The sequence below is a fragment of the Fulmarus glacialis genome, unplaced genomic scaffold (assembly GCF_000690835.1).
Source record: "Fulmarus glacialis isolate BGI_N327 unplaced genomic scaffold, ASM69083v1 scaffold3141, whole genome shotgun sequence".
In the NCBI taxonomy this organism is placed as follows: Eukaryota; Metazoa; Chordata; class Aves; order Procellariiformes; family Procellariidae; genus Fulmarus; species Fulmarus glacialis.
In genome coordinates, this window is record NW_009194520.1 from 172,679 (window position 1) to 191,978 (window position 19,300).

Genomic DNA, 19,300 nt, shown 5'->3' on the forward strand with positions numbered 1-19,300 from the left:
ATCAAAAGTAGCTTTATAAGAGATATCCTTACAGTGAGGTTCAGTGCAAAATCATGACTTCAGAAGCCAGCTTTCCTCATGCTCTCAAGTGTTTGATTTCAGCCTGAAAACCATTTGAGAAGCCAAGAAAAGCAGAGCCATTCCTGCCTACTTCCCCAGCTCTGCTTCATCTTTGAGTCGCCTGCATATCCAACAGGCCCCGACCTACACTGCCCATTTATCAAAGCCAGTTACTCTAAGTGGCTGTTTATTTATGTTCAGAAATTCCCAGTAAGACAGACAAGTTTCATGCTTAACTTGAAAAATTGGGGATGGAGGTGGAGTTCTTACCAGTTCCAGAGCTATTTGTTTGACTTGGCCACTAGTAAAAATAAAACACAATAACGTGTCCCAGAGTCACAGCGAGAGATAGAGGTCACAAGAAAACAGATCATGTCTTTCACAGCTCTTCAGCTTCAGTGCACTGAATTATGACTCCTATCATTTACTTACTGGATTACTGTTCAAAAAGCAGCAGGTCTCTTCAAAGAACTGACAGGCTAAGCAAGAGAATAAAATCTGTCCTCAAGCTACACTAACCTCCTCCTCCACTTTTTATCTGAAAAGTCAGATGGTCTCACAACCCTCAGCTGACTTCTGCCATCTTCTGCTCACCAGACTTCTGTGCCTGCAGTCCTGCACCTCCATGCTTTGGTGCTCTCCTCTGCTGTATTTAACTGCCAGGCTCTTATGGCAAATACGTTCCCAGTGCAGCCAAACCTCTCCTCCAGGCCCAGACCGCCAATGTGTTTGCAGCTCAAAGTGGTCTTTTGCAGAAGCATATTGTTTTTTCTTAGGAGGACCCTGCTTCTCTGCCTGTCTAGCCTTGATGTGCTCTATCAGATGTCCAGACAATGTCACAGGCTCTTTCACGGACCTTGTCACTTGGACACTGTCTTCCCTAGAACTTCTTGCTAGAAAAGGGTCTCTGGAGTCCAGTTAAGATCCCAAACCAGGGCTGAAGCCTTTCCAAATCTCCCGAGTGGTTTCTACACATTGTATCTAAAGCATTGCTCTCTTCCATATTCTTTTCAGTGTGTTTAATCCTCTATGGGCTCACAGGGGCCAAGGAGACAACTCTGTGAGGATGCTTCCAAAAATGCGATCTTCCAAACTGACAGGACCAGAGAAATCAGCATTGTAAGCTGAATATAAAACACCAGTATGTAAAAACCTGCCTCACATCTTATCCTCTTGGGAGATACCACTTTCTTGTAAAAAGTCCAGGATCCTCCTCCTCTTCCACACTCTCAGGTTTTGCTTTTGGTCTCTTCTTTCTCCATAAAGGATCTAATAAATTTTCTTTCATTAAGAGTTGCAATCTCCTTTTCCAGGGAGTATTCCCAGTCTACCTCAGAGGTGGTTAGGGAACCTCATTCAGTTACTGTTCAGTCACCAGCCTCCCAAATGGGTTGTTTTTTTCTAGGCACCCAGCACACGAGTTAAGTGCTGTCTTTCTGGATAGATAAATATCACTCAATGTTCCTCCCTTATTACAACTTTTTCTATGTAAACATTTTTTCTTGGTATCTATGGCTTAATATATAGCCAAGGTAAAGTCAGAGAATAATTTCACAATTAAAGACACTGTGTTTGTTATTTGAGATACAGATAGGCAGATATACTAAAGCATCATAAATTCAAAATACACCTTCTGTTCCCTCCCTACTTCTATGCCTTGATCTGAGGACTGTGATTTATTGTTCCTAGGAGTTTGTTGTGTTCACTTTTACTTCAGAGGCAAATGTTGTATTTTTCTACTTAACATATCCCACAAAGACTTATTATTTTCTTCTGTTATATTGCTTATATTCTCCTCAGAAGCACCCTCACAAACTGCAGAAAGATCTACCACCACCACTTGTTGTGTGTGCTACATTTTCTTCTCGGCTTCCCCAGGTGAAGGAACTGTGAGGTAGAGTTATGCTTAGACTGGACATTGTTCAGCTTTTAAAATTGTTGAGGGCACTCATGAGTCTTTCTGCTTTCTAATCTGAAATCAAAACCAAACAGAATTCCTGCCTTTTTTTAATAACTTGCAGAAGCAGTTGTGTTTGGATGTCTCAAAATCAAGGGAAGTTTTCTTCACTGTGGAATATTTTAAAAACAGAAGTCTACCAGGCAAATTAATTTCGTTTCTGTTAACGCCATCTCACAGCCTTTCAGTATTTGGCTCTAATTGTGCTTTTTAATGCATGTCTGTTCTTACTAGGGTTGAACTGGAAGGCAGTCAGACAATTCTCAGATAACAAGCAGGAAAAAACAACATAAACCCATTATCCCAGAGGAACTAGAAATAGTTAATTACGCACAAGTAACGAAACCGGATTCCTCACCATCAGAATTTATCCCGGACCACAGAGTTACAGAACTTTCCTTGAATCTGGTTGGGGCAAAGACAGGAAACTGCATCTTCTAAACTTTAGAAATAGATCTTAAACATGTAAACATAAGATATTATGCCCCTATCTTTTAAGTAACATTTATATTATCTAAAATAAACAGTCTTTCTGAAGTTAGGCTGTAATTGACATCTGACACAGTCCACATTGCAACAGATATGATAAATGCAGTAAACAGCAGAAATTATGCTTCTCTATGCTCTGAGAAACATTCATATTTCCTTACACAGATAAACTTTATTTTGTTGCTATGCAACCCTCACACAACACACTACATTCTGCAGTAAATAAGAGTACAAATTTTACAACTGAAGGGCAAGCATGTGGCCTTTTGGGTTTTCTCCCCATTTTGAGTTCCAGCCCCAGCTTTAGTTCACATTGTAATATTCCATCATTTTATTACAAAGCTGCCTCTAAAGCTCAGTGAGGGATATTTCAAACAGAACAAAAAGGGAGAGTCAGAATGCATGAGTCCTCCTGACACTGATGGGAAACAAATGGTGGAACAGTGATGTCAGTGACAGTGGAACAGTGAAATCAAGGCTTTTTTTTTTAATCCTCCTTAAAAATGAACACTAAATTTCCACAAGATTTTCAAAACCTCTCCCTGCTCCCAGTAACATTGCTATACTTGCAACAGAAGTGAGACAGACGAAGAGCCAGCCTTAGTTTTACCCAAGATGAGATTAGTAGAGTCTTACCGCCTCTGCCTGCTCACTTTGGGCAAGGTCACTTCGCAGTATGAAGCTATTCCTTTGTTCTTTACAGTTGCAAAATTTCTCCTGTTTTCAGTGGGTATTTGGATTGTTCAGAGAATAGAGGAGCAGATCCTGTATGTCTCTGTATCCTCATCATAAGCAGAGTGAATAACACTAAGATTTATCTGTCTGAAGGGTGTTCATGGAAACTGAATAGAGCCACTAGGATCTTCCCAAGTCACGGGTTAATACCTCAATTATTCAAGTTTCTCTTTTGCACATGGCTGCAAACCCTACAAACTCTCCCAGGTAGCACCAGCCTTCACTTGCCACTGTCAGCAAATGAATCCAGGTGAAAAATGAACCCAGGGCTCCAGCTGGGTGCAGTCGGCACAGTTTAGTGAAGGCAATAGGGCTGCAAGGATTTGCATCAGCCAAGGATCTGACCTATACCTGATGCACATACATAATGGTTGCCTGATTGCAAAGGGGTTTGTGTCACATAAACAGCAGAACTTCCCCAATTTCGCTTTGCTGTTCATTTCTTTACAACTAAGAGTCCTCTGAGCTACATGCTGCAAGCCCTCGTGCTTATAAAGGAATAGCACATAGTCGCTAGGGAAATGACACTATGTTCATAAGAAAGCAAGATTTAATCTCTATGATCTACAATGTAGTTTCTCTAAACAGTGAGCAAGAAGTGTCTTTTAAATTTCTGCATTTTGATGGCTGTTTGCTATCAAAACATTTCTGTTTATAGTTTCATTTTAACAGCTAAGTTACTTCCAGGCATGTAACTTAATACAAGCATTCGTTGCAAAACACATCGAAGTTTCTGTGTTGGTCTTGTATAAAGGCCCATCTCTAATCACAACTCCCAGTAGAGTAGCTTTCCTTAAGAGCCTAGGAGAATATGGAAACACCTGTAAAATTTGCTTCAAGTACTTTTGTCAACAAGTCATCTCCTACAGACCACCCCTTCTCAGTCAGGATTGCAGGAGGAGGCCCAAAGAGCAAACACAGTTGCTTTTTGCCTAGTAGCACACTTTCTGTACCACAGGCAACACACGAGGCAATAGTCTTCAGACCTAAATCTTAGAAAATAATACTTGATGTCTTCGTATCAATGTCCTGCCAATTTCTTCTACTCTCTGGCACCCTGGAAGAGAAGTTACATATCAGTTGAAAGCCCTGCTTTTCTATCCCACTCTAAGCCTTTTCTTTTTCTATCCCACAGAAATCTACATTCTGTCAGATGAAACCCACCCCTTAGTGACCAAGGATTTGCTAGTACTTTTCTACAGATTTATTGCTCTCCTTGTGAAAAACATTTTTCTTGTTTTTACTTAATCTACTCAGTTCCCCATCTATAAGACAGGGATAACAAGTCCTTTTCCCATCTCTCTAATCTGTTTATATTGCAAACATTTCCATCTCCCTTCTGTAGGTTACTACAGCATCTTGCCCAGGGCAAATGAAAGCTATGAGGAAATGCGAGACAGAGGCGATTATTGCTGAGGTTGATGTCTCACCTGTCAGTGCCATTGCCAGGCGAAACTCTTCCTTCAGCATCTGGAGAACTTCTTTTGCTCCTTCTTCACCCTAGGAGATTAGGAGACAATATGTACTATTATGTGTACATATAGCTCGTGTGTAGATACAGACATGTATACATGTGCCAACACAGTTTTATGCACAACCGTAACTCCTGAGTACTTGTCATAGCAAATTTTAGATTAGGTGGTCTGCATACACACAGACACCATCACACACACCCCCCTATGTGCACACGTATACACATACATGTATACACTAAGCCTAACCAGCGAGTCTAGGTATCTAAAAACAGAAATTTGAGCTTTTTCTAACTTACTTGATAAACCAAGCCCCAGATGAGAGGTCTTCCGATGAATACAGCTTTGGCACCGAGAGCTAATGCTTTGAGAACATCTGTGCCTTTTCTTACACCACCATCCAGGAACACCTCCACCTTCCCCTCCACAGCCTCAACGATTTCAGGCAAGACATCAATCTAAGAGAGTGAAACCAGGAATAGAGCTTCTCCGCTTCTGTAACCCTATTTATTTTTTGAATGAACTCGTACGTACATCAACCAAGCTTTAAAGAAGCTAAATGAGCAATTGCATGCCTAACTGTATGCACAAAACCCACAGCTTTGTATTGAAAAACAGTAGTGACTTAGCATGTTAGCAGATACATACGAAGGTCAAATTTATTTGGAGAGTCACATAAATAGAATGAGAATCAGCAGGGTCACACAAAATGTCCATCTGATCCCATGACATGTATCCAACACAAGCCAGTACCAGATACTTCGGAATAATGTAAGAAACAGCAAGCACAGAGGAGGCCTTTCCTTGATATTACCCCCCAAACTTCCAGTGGTCACTAGTTTGGGGATGAAATTGAATCACTGTCACTTTTTAAATAATCATCTTCGCTTTCTTGTTTAAATTTATTATTCATTTATACTAAGGGCCAGCTATCATCCAGAAGCCCAGAGGCAGGCATTGTACTATAGACATGGACTAAGAAAAAGATGTGCTCTGAGGAATTTGGAGTTGGCTGAAAAATTTTAATGAATATATTTTTCCTTTTGAAAATACATCTTGATTACAGGAATAATTGTAGAGGAGACTTCTTCATATAAGAAAAAATTAGCTTTCCTCTGAGTTTTGAGCAAGGTGGGAAATTATTTCTTTTAATGCACTTATTTGTTACTTTCACCAAGCTCTACTTAGCCCCTACACCAGGGATAAATGTAATGGGGAAAAGGACTTTCACTGTTCCTGGGTTACAAGTAAGTAATCAGGGAGTTAAGTAACATGTCCACACCACGCAAGAGGTCCCAATGCAGATATGAGCCTCCTGAATTCAAGCCTCAAGCATTAATTACAGGGCAACTGTTCCTATAACGCCTAAACAGTTCCTATTCATGAAAATCAGGAAAGACACAAAACTGGAAGCCAATTACTAAGGAGACTGGAAACAGTGTGTGGTAGTAAGACAAAAGGCACACAAATTCATGTCTTTCAAATACGGATGTAATTCATTTCCTTTCTAATGGATAAAAAATGAGTAGGAGATGGGGGAAAAAAAACTTGAAAGTGCAGTTTGTTTTTGGATTTGGATTAAAATTTTCTTGAAGTTTGGCACTTGCTGTGATTTTTTTCCCCTCCCTTTGGTTTTGCTCTCTTGCCAAACATATTTTGGATCTATTTCCATATACAGAGACCACTTTCTACATCCTGACAAACTGTACCAACATTAAAGTGCTATAATAACTAAAGTATGATGCAAACCATAATTAAAACATAGATTTCCTCAATGTGTAACTAGACACTAGAAATATTAACCAGCTTGGGTTCAGCTCACATTCTGAAAACCCATGAAATTAAAGCAAATTATTATGTTTCTAAAACAGAAACATTTAGCACGATCTGATACAGATATTTACACTATGAAAACTGCGTTCTGAAATGTAGTTCTTTGTATGATGAAATCCAGTGAACACATCAGCCTTAATAGTGCCTTCTGCTCTGCACTGTGATGTTGCAAAGGAATAACTCATAACAAGTAATTTGCAAGTTTAATTTCTGTTCTACTGCAGTTGGCAAAAAATTAATTCATATTTCTTGAACTTTCTCATTTCTCAAAATGATGTTTTTAATATCCTCATACATTCTTCCTGTTGTATTACCTCACACACAGACTTGCCCGCGATTTTCAAATACTCTTATTGAAATTGGGGAATACATTCTCAAAAGGTGACAAGAAGATAAAGAGGACAGAAGTTAAAGAAGAAAATTCATTTCAGAAGTATTAGGCATCCACACTCTGAAAATTCAGTTCCCCTTAAGGTGCCTAAAACCGAAGAGCTGCAAACTCTCCAACAGCATAAAATCACACTTGAAAAAAGGAAAATCTCAGTCTCTCTTTTGAAACTGAAGAAGTCCTGACATCAGGGGGTCTTTTTCCTACCAGTCCCCAGGAGTACCTGGAGACAGTCGGGCAAGAGCATCTCGGAGGATAATGCCTCAGCTCAGAGGACAATGCCTCAACTTCATTAACCGTTTAGAAAATAATTTCTGCTGGCATTTGGTTCCCCAGTGCAGGGCTTGGCTGGTGAAGAACCAGCCAACACAACCAGGACACCAATGGGTCCACGTGAAGACCTCAGGAAATGAGAGGGTGAAGGAATTCGGCTGGAGAAATCCTCAGCTGCCCCCGAGGAGATAAGCAGAGAGCAGAAGTGCTCCAGGGGAGGGGGGGACATGCCAGTGGGACAGCAGAGCCGAATAGATAAGACTTGATGTGCAAAACGCTCCACAGTGAAAAAGGGCTTACCTGTTCCCCTCTCCCTTCAGAAAATAATCACGGAAAACAGGAGGTTTTTCATCAAAGACACATTAGGAATACTGAAACAGTCACAACTGGGCTTTGATTCTCCTCCTCTTCATTCTCTTTTTACTTGCGCAGCTTTCCAACACCAAATGAAAAAGGATGAGTGATGACTGGAATTTGGGGGGGTTTCCTTCAGCCTGAACACATACTTTTTCATTTTCCTTTACTTCTTTCTTTTTTGCCAGTTGAGAACTTCTCAAATCCCTTTTCACCTTTGGAAAAGGCACAGGGTAGCACGACAAGGAAAAGGAAAAAGGAAAAAAACTGTAATTTAATCCCCCTGTTCCTTTTCCAAAGGTGAAAATGTCTGAAAGGAGAAAAATGGAGAGTTTCATTCTGCCTTTAGCTGTTCTCTAACTCTGTAATTTTTGAGATGTCTCTGAAGAATATTCAAAGGGAAAAACAACTCTAGTACAACCTTCAGTGAACTGCAAACAGCAAGAGGGGGTTTTCAAAAAAGGATAAGAAAAGAGAAATAAAAGAGAGGACTAGAAAAAAATTCTTAAAGACTTTCTAATTTCTAAACATTGAACTGACAATATACGCTATCTGAAATTGCTCTTCTAGATTTTCATGCAGGGTGCTGTAGCCAAGGACAGGGTGCCCAGGTAGCTTGAAGAAACAGCCACACGTAAGCCCTCCTGTGGTTTTTTTGTTTGATCTGACCAAGGGGAGGCTGTGTCTAACTCGGAGTATGATGTGACATAGAGAAGTGGAAAGATATTACTGCTCGTGGGTTAAGGCATATAAAACACATTTACAGGTTTTTCCTCCAGCTACCATGTGTTCAGAGAAAGCAAATAAGAAGCCAAAAGGAAGAGAAAACAAGAGACTACTGGTGCATATTGGCACCAGTACTTACAGTTGCAGGTACCCCATCAAGCTGTCGTGCTCCATGATTTGACACCAAGATACCATTTAACCCAATCTTTACAGCTTCTTTAGCATCATCAGCTGGGAAAAAACAAACAAACAAACAAGATATGCCCTTCTGTAACTGGGAGCTTACTGACGTCATGATGAGGGAAATTTTGGCATCACTGAAAAGACATTGCCAGCTAATGCAAAGCCACCTTAGGACATCATCCTTCCAAAGGCCCATCTCAACACAGAAAAAAGTTTTAACTTTAAGCAGTAAGACCAGAAAATTCATTTGAAATGAGCAGAACATTTTACCACTTTGGATTAGCAGCCACTTTGGTTGCTAGCCTTTATTTTTTCTACTGCATCCCACAACTCATCACTAAGAAATTATTTTGCTAAATTATTTTCTCCAAGCCAAAATTATCGGCATGATTACAGTAATAATCCATACTTAATGAAACCACTTCACTGTGCTCAGTGCTCTTTTGACAGAATGGAAATCCAGCTTTCCTTTAAGTAGTGTACAACTCAGAGTTAGAGTTTACAGGTGCAATGAACAGAGCAAGTTCAATCTTCCTCGCCGCATCTGATTTCAGGTATAATTGATGTGATGCAAGCCTTCCAGTGACTAGTTTAGTGACCAGTGGCTCTGGTCCCACCTATTGAACATCAAATTAAGCACACTTAGCAGCACAGCCATACAACCCATCTGACAGCTCCAGGAACTTATTTAAGCAGCTGCTTCTGCAAGTGTCTTGGTTGCTGGCTTCCTAACCATGCATGAGGAAGAGAAGGTTTTTTTTCCCCTTTCGTTGTTTTTGGCTCTGTTTTGGCAAATCTTCCCTACTTAGCACAGCACAGAAATATGAACGTGCATCCCACCATATTCCATATCAGCAAAGCAGATGCTTGCCATTAAAAAGTAATGCAGTTCTATGCAATTTTACAGAAATTTCCCCAGCACGAGCACTTTTCCTTCCCTGGTGCCTCTGCGAGAAGGGATGCCTCGCCTCCTTCACAGGAAACAGCAAAGCTACACACCCCTGAGTATTCCTTTCGCGACGATGGGCAGCGAGGTCAACCCTCGAAGCCATCTGATGTCCTCCCAATTGACGCTTGCATCAATCGCCTCGGCTACGTACACAGCCAGTCCACTATTTTCTCCAAAGTCTTTCCCTGAGGAGAACGCCAGGTCGCTGCTTGAAAAGTTTTTTAATCTAAAACGACAAAAGACGTAGAAAAATAGTCTGAAAAAGATTCGTTGTAGCCATGAATCAGTCCCTAATGCCAGCATTCAATATACCTGTGTTAAACCTTTACTCTACTGCAGGGCAGGAACAAAAAAGCCTATCCCAGCATGTCAGATCATAGTCATCAGTAAGCCAAAACCTCTGGCCAGCAAAGCATTTGGTTACATTGGTGCAAGTTTCTCTGGCCCAAGGCAACAGCCCTAGTGCTTTCAAAAGAAATAGAATAAAGTCCAAAATCTAAAGGTTCAGCATCAAATCCACAATCAGGAGGTAAAACCCAGCAGTGAGAGAACTAATTTGGGCTCAAGCATCTGTCCTCTCATGTGACTTTGGGCATGACACTTAACCATTCCTTTTGCCTCAGTTTCCCCACCATAAAATAGGAACAACATCTGCCAGGAGCAGGATAAATGCATCAGAGGCTGTGGGACATTCAGACATTAGAGCAGTACAGGCTAGACGTGAGAAGAGAACATCAATCTTGCTTGACATAACCCAGGACCCACCGAAGTCAAGAGGTACACTGCTACGTACCAGCAAAAATCCCCTTAGCTTTCATGCAGCAACTTTGGGTTTGTTTTTTTTCCAAATCCAGGGGATTCAGCTACTGGAGGAAGAGGGGATCAGGTAGGTGGGAGGGGAGAAGAAGGAAGGGAAATTTTGTTAAGCTCCATGAATTAGATGGATCTGCATGAAGCCTTGCAAAGAATTCAGAATTTTCATCTGTCTGACAAGACCAACATCCAGCCAGTTCACCTTGCATCTTTTTTGTATGCTTCCTTGTAAAATGTAAGGGGGAAAAATGAAGTTCATATGAAAGCATTAGCTACTGTTTGCTCTTTAGCACCAAATCAATCTCACAGATTCTAGGAACTGAATAGTAAGTGACAGACCCTGCACCAAAGAGTTCACAGACTTACTAGACAAAGCAGGAGAAAGGGAAAGGAAAGCAAATAGAGAAATTCAGGCTGTGCTTGTATTAGAAAGCTGAAGGAGCCCCGAGTGCTCACAAGCACTAAACCACTGTCGGCGACACCAGTACCGCCAAGGAAACCCATGTCCCACACGAGGCTGATTGCTTAGTTCTTCGGAAACTGTGTCTCGTTCCACATTGCGCTATTTTATACTCATATTCCACGTTTTGGGAAATGCACAGGGGTTTTTTGCATGGAAACTGGCTAGTTTCACCGCTGATTTCATGCCTGCAACAAGCAGCATTTCACATGGCTTTTCTGTTCAGCTCCAGGCCCAGAAGAAAATGAGAAAGGAGCGGGCTCTCAGCAAGATCCAGCTTTTCAGCTGTTGGTTTGCGGAGGGTGGGGTACCCAGAGAAAAACAGAACCATGGATAAGATTATATAAATAACTGTTGTTTTTCTTGGCCTGTGAAATGCAGACCAACACTTGAATGAATGTTGCCTTACATACATTTCTGAGCACAATGGCACCTTGTTGTTGCTTTGAAACTTTGTTGAAATCCTGAAGCCAAGAAAAAGTTATCACATAACCGAGCAGAGCCCCACGCTAGGAGAGTTTCACCGCCGAAGCTGCAACAAAACACTGTCCGAGGGTCATTCTGAAATCTGAAGTGATTAATTCGAGCCTTTAAAGATTACTCCATATTATTTCGTTCGGTTCACTCAAACAAAACCTTGTTACAGTTCGGTCAGATGGGGTCAGAGTGTTTCAGAAATGCTCTATCACTTTCCTCAAATATTTTTGGCTTATTTGACTCACATTCAAAAACTCTAACCCCAGGCCTTAAAATGATACTGCCCCTAAAAAAAGCTATTTAAAGAATAATTTTTTTTTTTTTTTTTTTTTTTTTAGGTAAAATGTCAATGTGTCAATAATGTTTTGTCAATCACCAATCTATAGCAGGATTACTATATGAGGCATATTTTAATGTTAGATTTGTCGGGGATTTTTTGTTTTCTGGTGCTTTCCTTATAAGATTTACTTTAATACTGAAATCATAGGCAGAGTTAAGGTTGCTCTGTCAACCTTCATCAATGTCATCTATTAGTTTCAAGTACAAGCGTATGGGGGAGATCCAACACCCCAAGCTCTGGAGGGTTTTTTTGCCTGCAAGGTGAACAATCAGGTTCATTGCAGAGTCCCATAGCTTACCTTCAGTTTGAATATTATGAAAAAGAAGAAAGACCTCAGGACGTGATATTGTATTTCTTGCTATGTACATGTTACATATGGTATGTACATAGTATAACGTAACAATCTTAAGAGACATAGGAAGAGCACTTCAGATCCATTGATAATATTCAAAACTATCTTTCACCCAGAACTTAAATCAAAGTTCATCTGCTTCAAAATACATTCAGCTATCCTTTATTTCGTTTTCTCTCTATTTTTGTGTTCATTTGCAGGCTCTGAATAAGAGCAAATGCAGTACTCTTAGTATATGCCGTAGCCACTACCAAGGCCTACCTGCAAGATTCTTGCAAGATTTTTAGCTCAATTTTGCAAACCCAAGTCCTGGATATCCCATCCACTAAATAGTCTTCCAGCCAGTCCTTGGCTGCTAAGACTGTGCCAGCACTTCAGCATATGTTTATCAGGGTGGTCTCTACAGTCTAGCAATTTATGTTTGCAAAAGGCTAGTGAAATCAGTGCCCTTACAGCTCCGCTGGATAACTCTGTTAAAATTAAATACTACATAGGCCCTGCAGTAAGAGGAACTAGAATTAGTGCTGAAGTCAACAATTAGGCCAGAAATTCTTTCGAGATATATAGAAAGTGTAACAAAACATACATGGGGGTGGAAATTGTCCTCATGGAGAACTTAGAAAGGCTGATCCCCATGTGTTCCTGTATTTGAGTAAAAGAAAAGTTGAAGCTGCTTGGAAAGGGGCTCCGAGGTCAGTAGCAACATGGCCCTGGACCCAGTGCAGTGTCATAGGATAACATAGGTTAGAAGGGACCTTTGGTCCACTTGGTCCAGGCCCCCATTCAGAGCACAGTCAACTCTGCACCTGAATCCAAGTTCAAAGTCAGAGCAGGTTGCACAGGGCTGTGTCCAGCCAAGTTTTGAAGACATCCAAGGATATATTGACAGATGTACAAAGAAATGCCCCATCACTCTAACTTTGTCAGTCTGCAGTCCTGGCACACAGTCTCTTTTACAGTCTGCAAACAGCCAACAAAGCTTAGTTTTGACCCGAAGCAGATCGTAGCCCAAGCACAACGAGACATATGTGCTCAGTTCCCCAGTGTTATCGCCCAGTGCTGCATGTGGCACCTGGAAGAAATTCCTTGTGCCGGAGACAAATTTCCCCCACAGCACCTCACGGTGACTGTGGCGCTGCCACGCACCCGTCCCACGTCCCACCAGTGGGCACCTACCTGAGGTGGGGAGGAAGCTGGAACTTGTTGCGCACGTCGTCAATGCGCCTGCCGAGGAATGGCGTGTCCACCGTCACAAAGATCCCTTTGTAGCCTGCTCTCTCCGCACGCTTCACGAGGGATTTGGTAACCTCCCGGTCCTTGTACACATAAAGCTGCAGCCAGTGAAGGCCAGCTGGAGCTGCTTCAGCCACTTCTTCAATGGAAGAGGTGGCCCAGGAGCTCAGCATCATCCCTGTCCCCATTGCCTGGCAGGCTGGAGGAACACAAGGTTATATTTGAGATTATCCAAAACAGAGGCTCCTCTAAACAGGAGCACTTAGTTCACGAGACTGTGTTGGTGCACATAATTGGTGCACTGCCTTTTCTCAGTCTTAACACATTTTCAGCCTTCCAGGGAATGCTACATGAACAGTTAGCTGTTACTAACAGCGGTGAGCTGCTGAGAGCGCTCTCTGGCTTACTCTCTGTGTTTATAGGCAAATTTTTGGTGACTGCTGTCTGCACGCTGTTTGGGATGATCACTGCTCCAATACTGCAAAGCAAAATAAGGAATTCATTCACTACTTCCCAAGTACCCGTTAGGCATGATGGAGCCCTGCTTTCCGGGAGTTGGCGAAACCCTTGCCTGCCGATGGGAAGCAGTGAATGAATTCCTTGTTTGGCTTTGCTTGCGTGCGCAGCTTTTGCTTTACCTATTAAATGGTCTTTATCTCAACCCACGAGTTTTCTCACTTTTACCCGTCCGATTCTCTCCCCCATCCCACCGGCGGGGAGTGAGCGAGCAGCTGCGTGGGGCTTAGTTGCCAGCCAGGGTTAAACCACGACACAATCTGAACGTTGCTCATCAGTTCTCCTCACCACTGCCACGCACTCTCCCTTGAGCATTTTGATCACGGCTGCTTTCTCCCACCCCCAAAACGTTCACTAGCATTAAACCTATGTTTCTCGAAGTGCTCTTCTATGTCATCCCTACAAAGTATTTCAGGGCATAATAAAACAGAAGGACACAGTCCAGCAGACAACGTTATTTAAAGGTTTGAGTGGGAAGCTCCACTCTTCTTTGCTTCAACACCTTCGCTACCTGTCTTGTGGCCTGAAGGAGAGGGACCCCACGTCCATTGCATGATCCCACACATAAAGCTTCACACTTCTGGCAATAAAAAGTCGAAGTTCTGATCTCGCTGAGAGTGGGAGAAACTCATTCCAGGTGGCAGTTCCCACCCAGGAGACCCCACAAGTAAATACAAAGATGAGCCGGTACAACAGACAAGTGGTCTCTAAAGTCTCTGCTGAGACCATAGGGATGGGTGCTCATGCCCTATGTGTTTTGATCTCTCCTCTTTTACCTTCAAAAGCTTCGGAGTGAAATCACTCCCAAGGTGTGGGCAGCCCCAAGGTTAAATGTCATTGAACAATCCCAGATGGGGTCAAGCAGCCGGAGGCTCTGTGCCAGCTGCCTCCCCGGGGGTGATTTCCAACTCGAGCTGCGCCACAAACCAGCTAACCTCATACAATTATATTTTTATGAATCTATCACATATTCTTTTTGGAGTAATCTGTCACTTAATGCAAAATAAAGGAAAACACACTGTAAAACTCAAAAATATTATACAAAACCTTATTTTTCTTGGTCTACTGCAGTACGCATATTTTTAATGTAAATGGACCTCTGTTTCAAAACGTCATCCCCAGCCCATCGAGGAATTAAAAAGTGGTCTTTATGATAACATTTTATTTAATAAGGATTACAAGTCTCTTAGAGTGGAAACTTATGAACACCTTATGCAAACAAATTGGTTACACCCTCCCAGGGCCACCAGGAAGCTTTCAATCATTGGAAATACAGTAGCAATGACCCAAAACTCTCTGCATTGAAGCAGTTTCATTCGTCCCCTTAAAATTACTGAAAACAGTTCCTTCTCACAGATTAAGAAGAAATTAGTTTCTTCTGAAGAACCCATGTATACTGAGTGCCTAAAGTCCTGTTAAAAGCAGTTGTGGTGGGTTATCGCAAATCCCATAATAAGTGATTTGCCAAATCAAGTCCATTAAGTGGTGTTAAGAAACAAGGGATCCGCATTCCTGTTGCTCTGTCAAACATGAGTTCGTGAATGAGAGGGAAGGTTGCTAACCCAGCAATTGCAAAACCCTCAGATCAGATAAGGGAAAAATGTAAATGTTATGGTTCAATCTGCCTTTAGGTATCCATTTATTTCCATTCTTACTTCTACTCTCAAGTCTACCTCTACAGCCCTACGGACACAAGAATAGTTGCAAAAGCAAAAATCAAAATAGAAACTGCACAATAAAATAGACTCAGTGAATAGAAGATTTAAAACACAAAATACCACCATATCCTTTCAACTTATCTGCGTACGTGGCAATAGAGAAGATAACGCTTTCATCTTATTTAAGATTAGATTTAAACAGTTTGGTTCAATCAGAGTTCAACTATCCCAAACTGGCTTATGGCATTTTCATGAAAGCACACTCACAGAATTCCTCTTGTCTATCCTATAAAGTTAACAACTCTCTGGTAAAGCACCAGCTCAGCACACATATTTTGGAGCTGCACGGTCAAATTCAAATATCACGCACACAAAATTTTTCAGTTTTGGAGATTCCAAGTTCCAGTTTTAGTTGCTTTAATGCTTTATCTTGATCATTTTAAAGGTTATTTTGACAATTTTCTAGACTTTCAAAAACATATGATACATAGTCCTGAAGTGTTGCCAGGTTCTGGGTTTTTTTCTACCTCAAACCAGGTTTTGCTAAAAATATACTCCCATTTCTTGCACATTTAGCTGCAGTTGAAGAAAACAGCTATATTTTACAACTATATTTTACAACCATATCCCAACAACTATATTTTACACTTCAATTTTGGGGTGCTGCAAATATTATTCTTACAAATCAGTCCTGGATCCATATTCCCATGGGACGCTGTTGCAGCAATGTGACATTTGCCAGAGTTTAAACATCAGATTTTTGTAAACGAGCCTTTCCTCATGCCATTTCAGATTGCTTTTAGTCTTTTCTTTTTTTTTTTTTTTCCCCCCCAGGTCTTCTTTTAATCCCGAGCATTGCCCAAAGCTTATGTTTACCTTTGTACACACTGCAGGCTCCCATCGAGGTCAATGACAGCGCAGAGCACGCAGAATTAGCCGCACACAGGAGGCAGGGGAAGTTTTCGGTATCAGGACGATATAACGCTTTGAGTTATTTGTACTCCACCTTCTTTCAGGGCCAAATGCAACTAGAATTGGGATATGGTGGGGTGCTTGGGAAAGGGGAGCTTCACAGCTGCATTGAGTGGGCGCAGGTTTCTCAGCCCCACTGCCTGTACTTAGCCCAGGGAAGCCCCGAGCAAGGGCATATCTTCGCACCAGGGAACACAAACCTCGATAAAACGGGGCTTTCCTTGTTCTTGGGGAATTCAACTGAAGTATTTTATATAGCAACAAATCAAGGTTGACCACGGGACAGGACCCACTCGGGAAGTCCACAGGAGAACAGAGCGACAACGTTTCTCAGGCCTTTTTTCATCCTGAAACCTCACAGTCTTCTTCCCACCTCTAATGGGACATCACTCCATTAACTGGTATGGGAAGGGTATGGAGTTTGTCCCTGTGGGCAACCCAGAGGCAACATACTTCAGGGGAGAACGCTGGAGAAGAGCCCAGTTTAAGCTCGCATATTTTGTCAGGTTACCTTCTATGGGAATGGGAACTCTTGCTATTTCTCTCTAGCTGTGCAAATTCCGATCGTTTCCCTTTTAGGGGCATCTCAAAGCACGGCAGCCAAACTGCCCCGCTGTAGTCATTCTTCCCTGAATCCACCAGTGAATCCACTGTCCCCAAGTTAGGGGCCAGAGGACGTTACTTGGGATCAACGTGATGTCCTTTTGGCACGGTGGTATTTCTCAAGAGAAGTAGCTATGTTCTTGGAGCTGCATCTCCTAAGAAACAGAGTTGTTTAAGTACTTAACATTACTCTCTTGACGAAACACACTTGGCTGAGAAATCCTCTGCCCAGCCTTACCTCGCTTACCCCTTACAAAACACTGCATGCGAGTTCTGCCTATGATCTTTTTGTTGACGCGACGCATTTTGTCAGCTGTGCAGGAAGGCTGGAGGCAGCAGGGAAAAAAACGCGTGGCCAAAATGGACCTGGCTGGTCTAGGAGGGCGGTCATGCCAGACTGCCTGCAAACACTTGCATCAGAAAGTCCCCTGGCCATGCCAGTCTCTGGGGGGAGTCAGGGCCAGGTCAGTCCAGGCCGTATTGTCCCACGTGAATAGTGTCCTTTCAATGATTCTGGAGTAGCCATACCTCAAAATTAACTTTTTTTTGGAACGCCATATAGGTAACAGGTGAAAGACAGGTACAAAATCCTATTTTCACTGTGGCTGAGCACAAAAAGCAACAGATCGCAAAATCCCTCCTTCACAGTCACGGGCATGTCCGATGAGCACAAGGAACCTGAATTCAGATGCTTAGCAGCATCAAAGCAAGCAAAAAGCACGGTAGAAGTCTGTTAAGAGCCAAAGGAACAAAGGTGTTGCTCCTTCTCTAGCACAAATGATAGAGCTGCCAGTAACTCAACTAAAACGAGGAAAAAAAGCTTTTCAGTCAATATTCCTATTCTCTATTTGGCAAAGCAAATGGTGCAGTCACATCGCAGGTGATGGTGAAACCCTTCTTGCGTCAGCAGTAACTCAGAAGGTTGTTTGAGAGCAATTGCAGAGGGTAAACATAAAATCACCAGATCTGAGCAACTAGCATTCAGAGTTTTCAAAAGATCCAGCCAAGAACGCAGTCAGGCTGATCAGCCTGATTTTCAGCAAGTCAGAGAGAAGTCAGGTATTGCAATACCCCTTCTGGGCTACAACAAGAGAATATAAGGTAATCAGTCAGTAAGAAAGCATTATGTAATTAGCAGCAATATAAACAGAACAGAAATCTCAATAAAATAATGCTACATATCTGTTTATAATCAATTAAGGTTTCAAAAAATTGCTATTTCTTGCTCAGCAGCTGGATGGTGCACAAGATTTTGTTTCTCTGTACTCGAAGGTGGGTCCTATTTACAGGAGCATGAGCACTACCGCGCTTGCAGGGAGACGACACGGGGATCTCATCGGTTTTGCAAGCACAGCGAGAAGTCGGGATGGCAAATGAATGTCTTTGCATGGAGGAATAGTGAATCTTCTGATGGACAAGCAGAAAAAAAAATCATGTAGAATCAGAAAAGTTCTGTTGAAAAGCGTTTAGAGAACAGCCCTTTGCTCTTTAATGGTGGCTAAGATTATTCATCAAATTTGGCAAATGTTTTTAAAGAGGTTGAAGCTGGAGTGGGAAGGACAAGAAAAATTCACCCAAGTCAAAATGTCATGTGCTAATATTTTCAAAATGGAAATGTTTTCTTCTGAGCTAACACTTTTGTTTCAAAACAGAACTACGGCTAAAAGCATTAGCTAGTAGGAAAATGAAATAAAACATTGTGTTTTGGATCAAATTAAGCATTTCAGTTAATCCAAAACAATTTTCCTCCCAATTTTTCAATTTCTACTGAGCAGAAAATCCATTATTTGGAAAATTGCCGCACACACTGATGAACTACAACTAAAATGCTAGGGAATATACTTGAAGACAGACCTGGAAAAACTGGGACAACTGCCAAGGTCCGTTTCAAGGACAAGAGAGCTTTCTCTATAAGGAAGGACTCCAGGTCCATTTAGACGTGTCAAAGAAAACTGAGGAGCAACCTTATTACAGCCTATATGGACAATTTTTTTTTTTTTTTTTTTGAAGTCTAGGTAACAGAAGCATAAGTAAATCCAACATCTGGATTTGAAGCTGTACAAGTTTTGACCATAATTACAGCTTATTCTGCTCAGAGTTAGTTAACCTTTGGAACAACTTACGTTGTGTTGGTCACCAGCAACTTTTAAAATTACAATTGAACATTTTTCCCCAAAAAGATCCTTCACTAATGAACAGAATTGTCAGTGAAGGTGTGTTTAAGGCAAGCTGCCAGACTTTACCCTATTTCAGGTAAGGTGCATGCTCCTTTCCACCAGCTTGGTTGCTGCAGGAGAGCATCCCTTGAGGATAGAGCAGCTCCCAAAACCCTGACAAGCCCCACAGCAAGGGGTCATGAGGGCAGCGAGTTTTACCTAACGAGAGACACCACGACATGCCCTTGTGCCTAGAGAAGACGTTTACGCTGCAACCTGCAGGCAAAGCCGCTGGAAGAGC

The 19,300-nt window shown here is 41.9% G+C and overlaps 1 protein-coding gene across 2 annotated transcripts in view; it reads right to left on the minus strand.

Moving 5' to 3' along the window:
• Positions 1 to 4,227: 4,227 nt before the first annotated feature.
• HAO1 (hydroxyacid oxidase (glycolate oxidase) 1) overlaps positions 4,228 to 19,300 on the minus strand; it is a 25,723-nt gene continuing 10,650 nt past the window's right edge. Inside the window, exons 3-8 of one of the 2 annotated variants that reach the window (XR_683608.1) lie at positions 13,038 to 13,293; positions 9,470 to 9,645; positions 8,401 to 8,518; positions 5,013 to 5,171; positions 4,672 to 4,741; positions 4,228 to 4,298 (exon numbers count right to left, since the gene is read on the minus strand). Coding sequence is in view for 1 of the 2 variants with exons in the window: in XM_009587773.1 (XP_009586068.1) it covers positions 4,228 to 4,298; positions 4,672 to 4,741; positions 5,013 to 5,171; positions 8,427 to 8,518; positions 9,470 to 9,645; positions 13,038 to 13,293 (824 nt within the window). In the remaining variant the exon portion in view is untranslated. The remainder of the gene's footprint in view (positions 4,299 to 4,671; positions 4,742 to 5,012; positions 5,172 to 8,400; positions 8,519 to 9,469; positions 9,646 to 13,037; positions 13,294 to 19,300) is intronic. The other variant, XM_009587773.1, reaches the window with a different exon arrangement.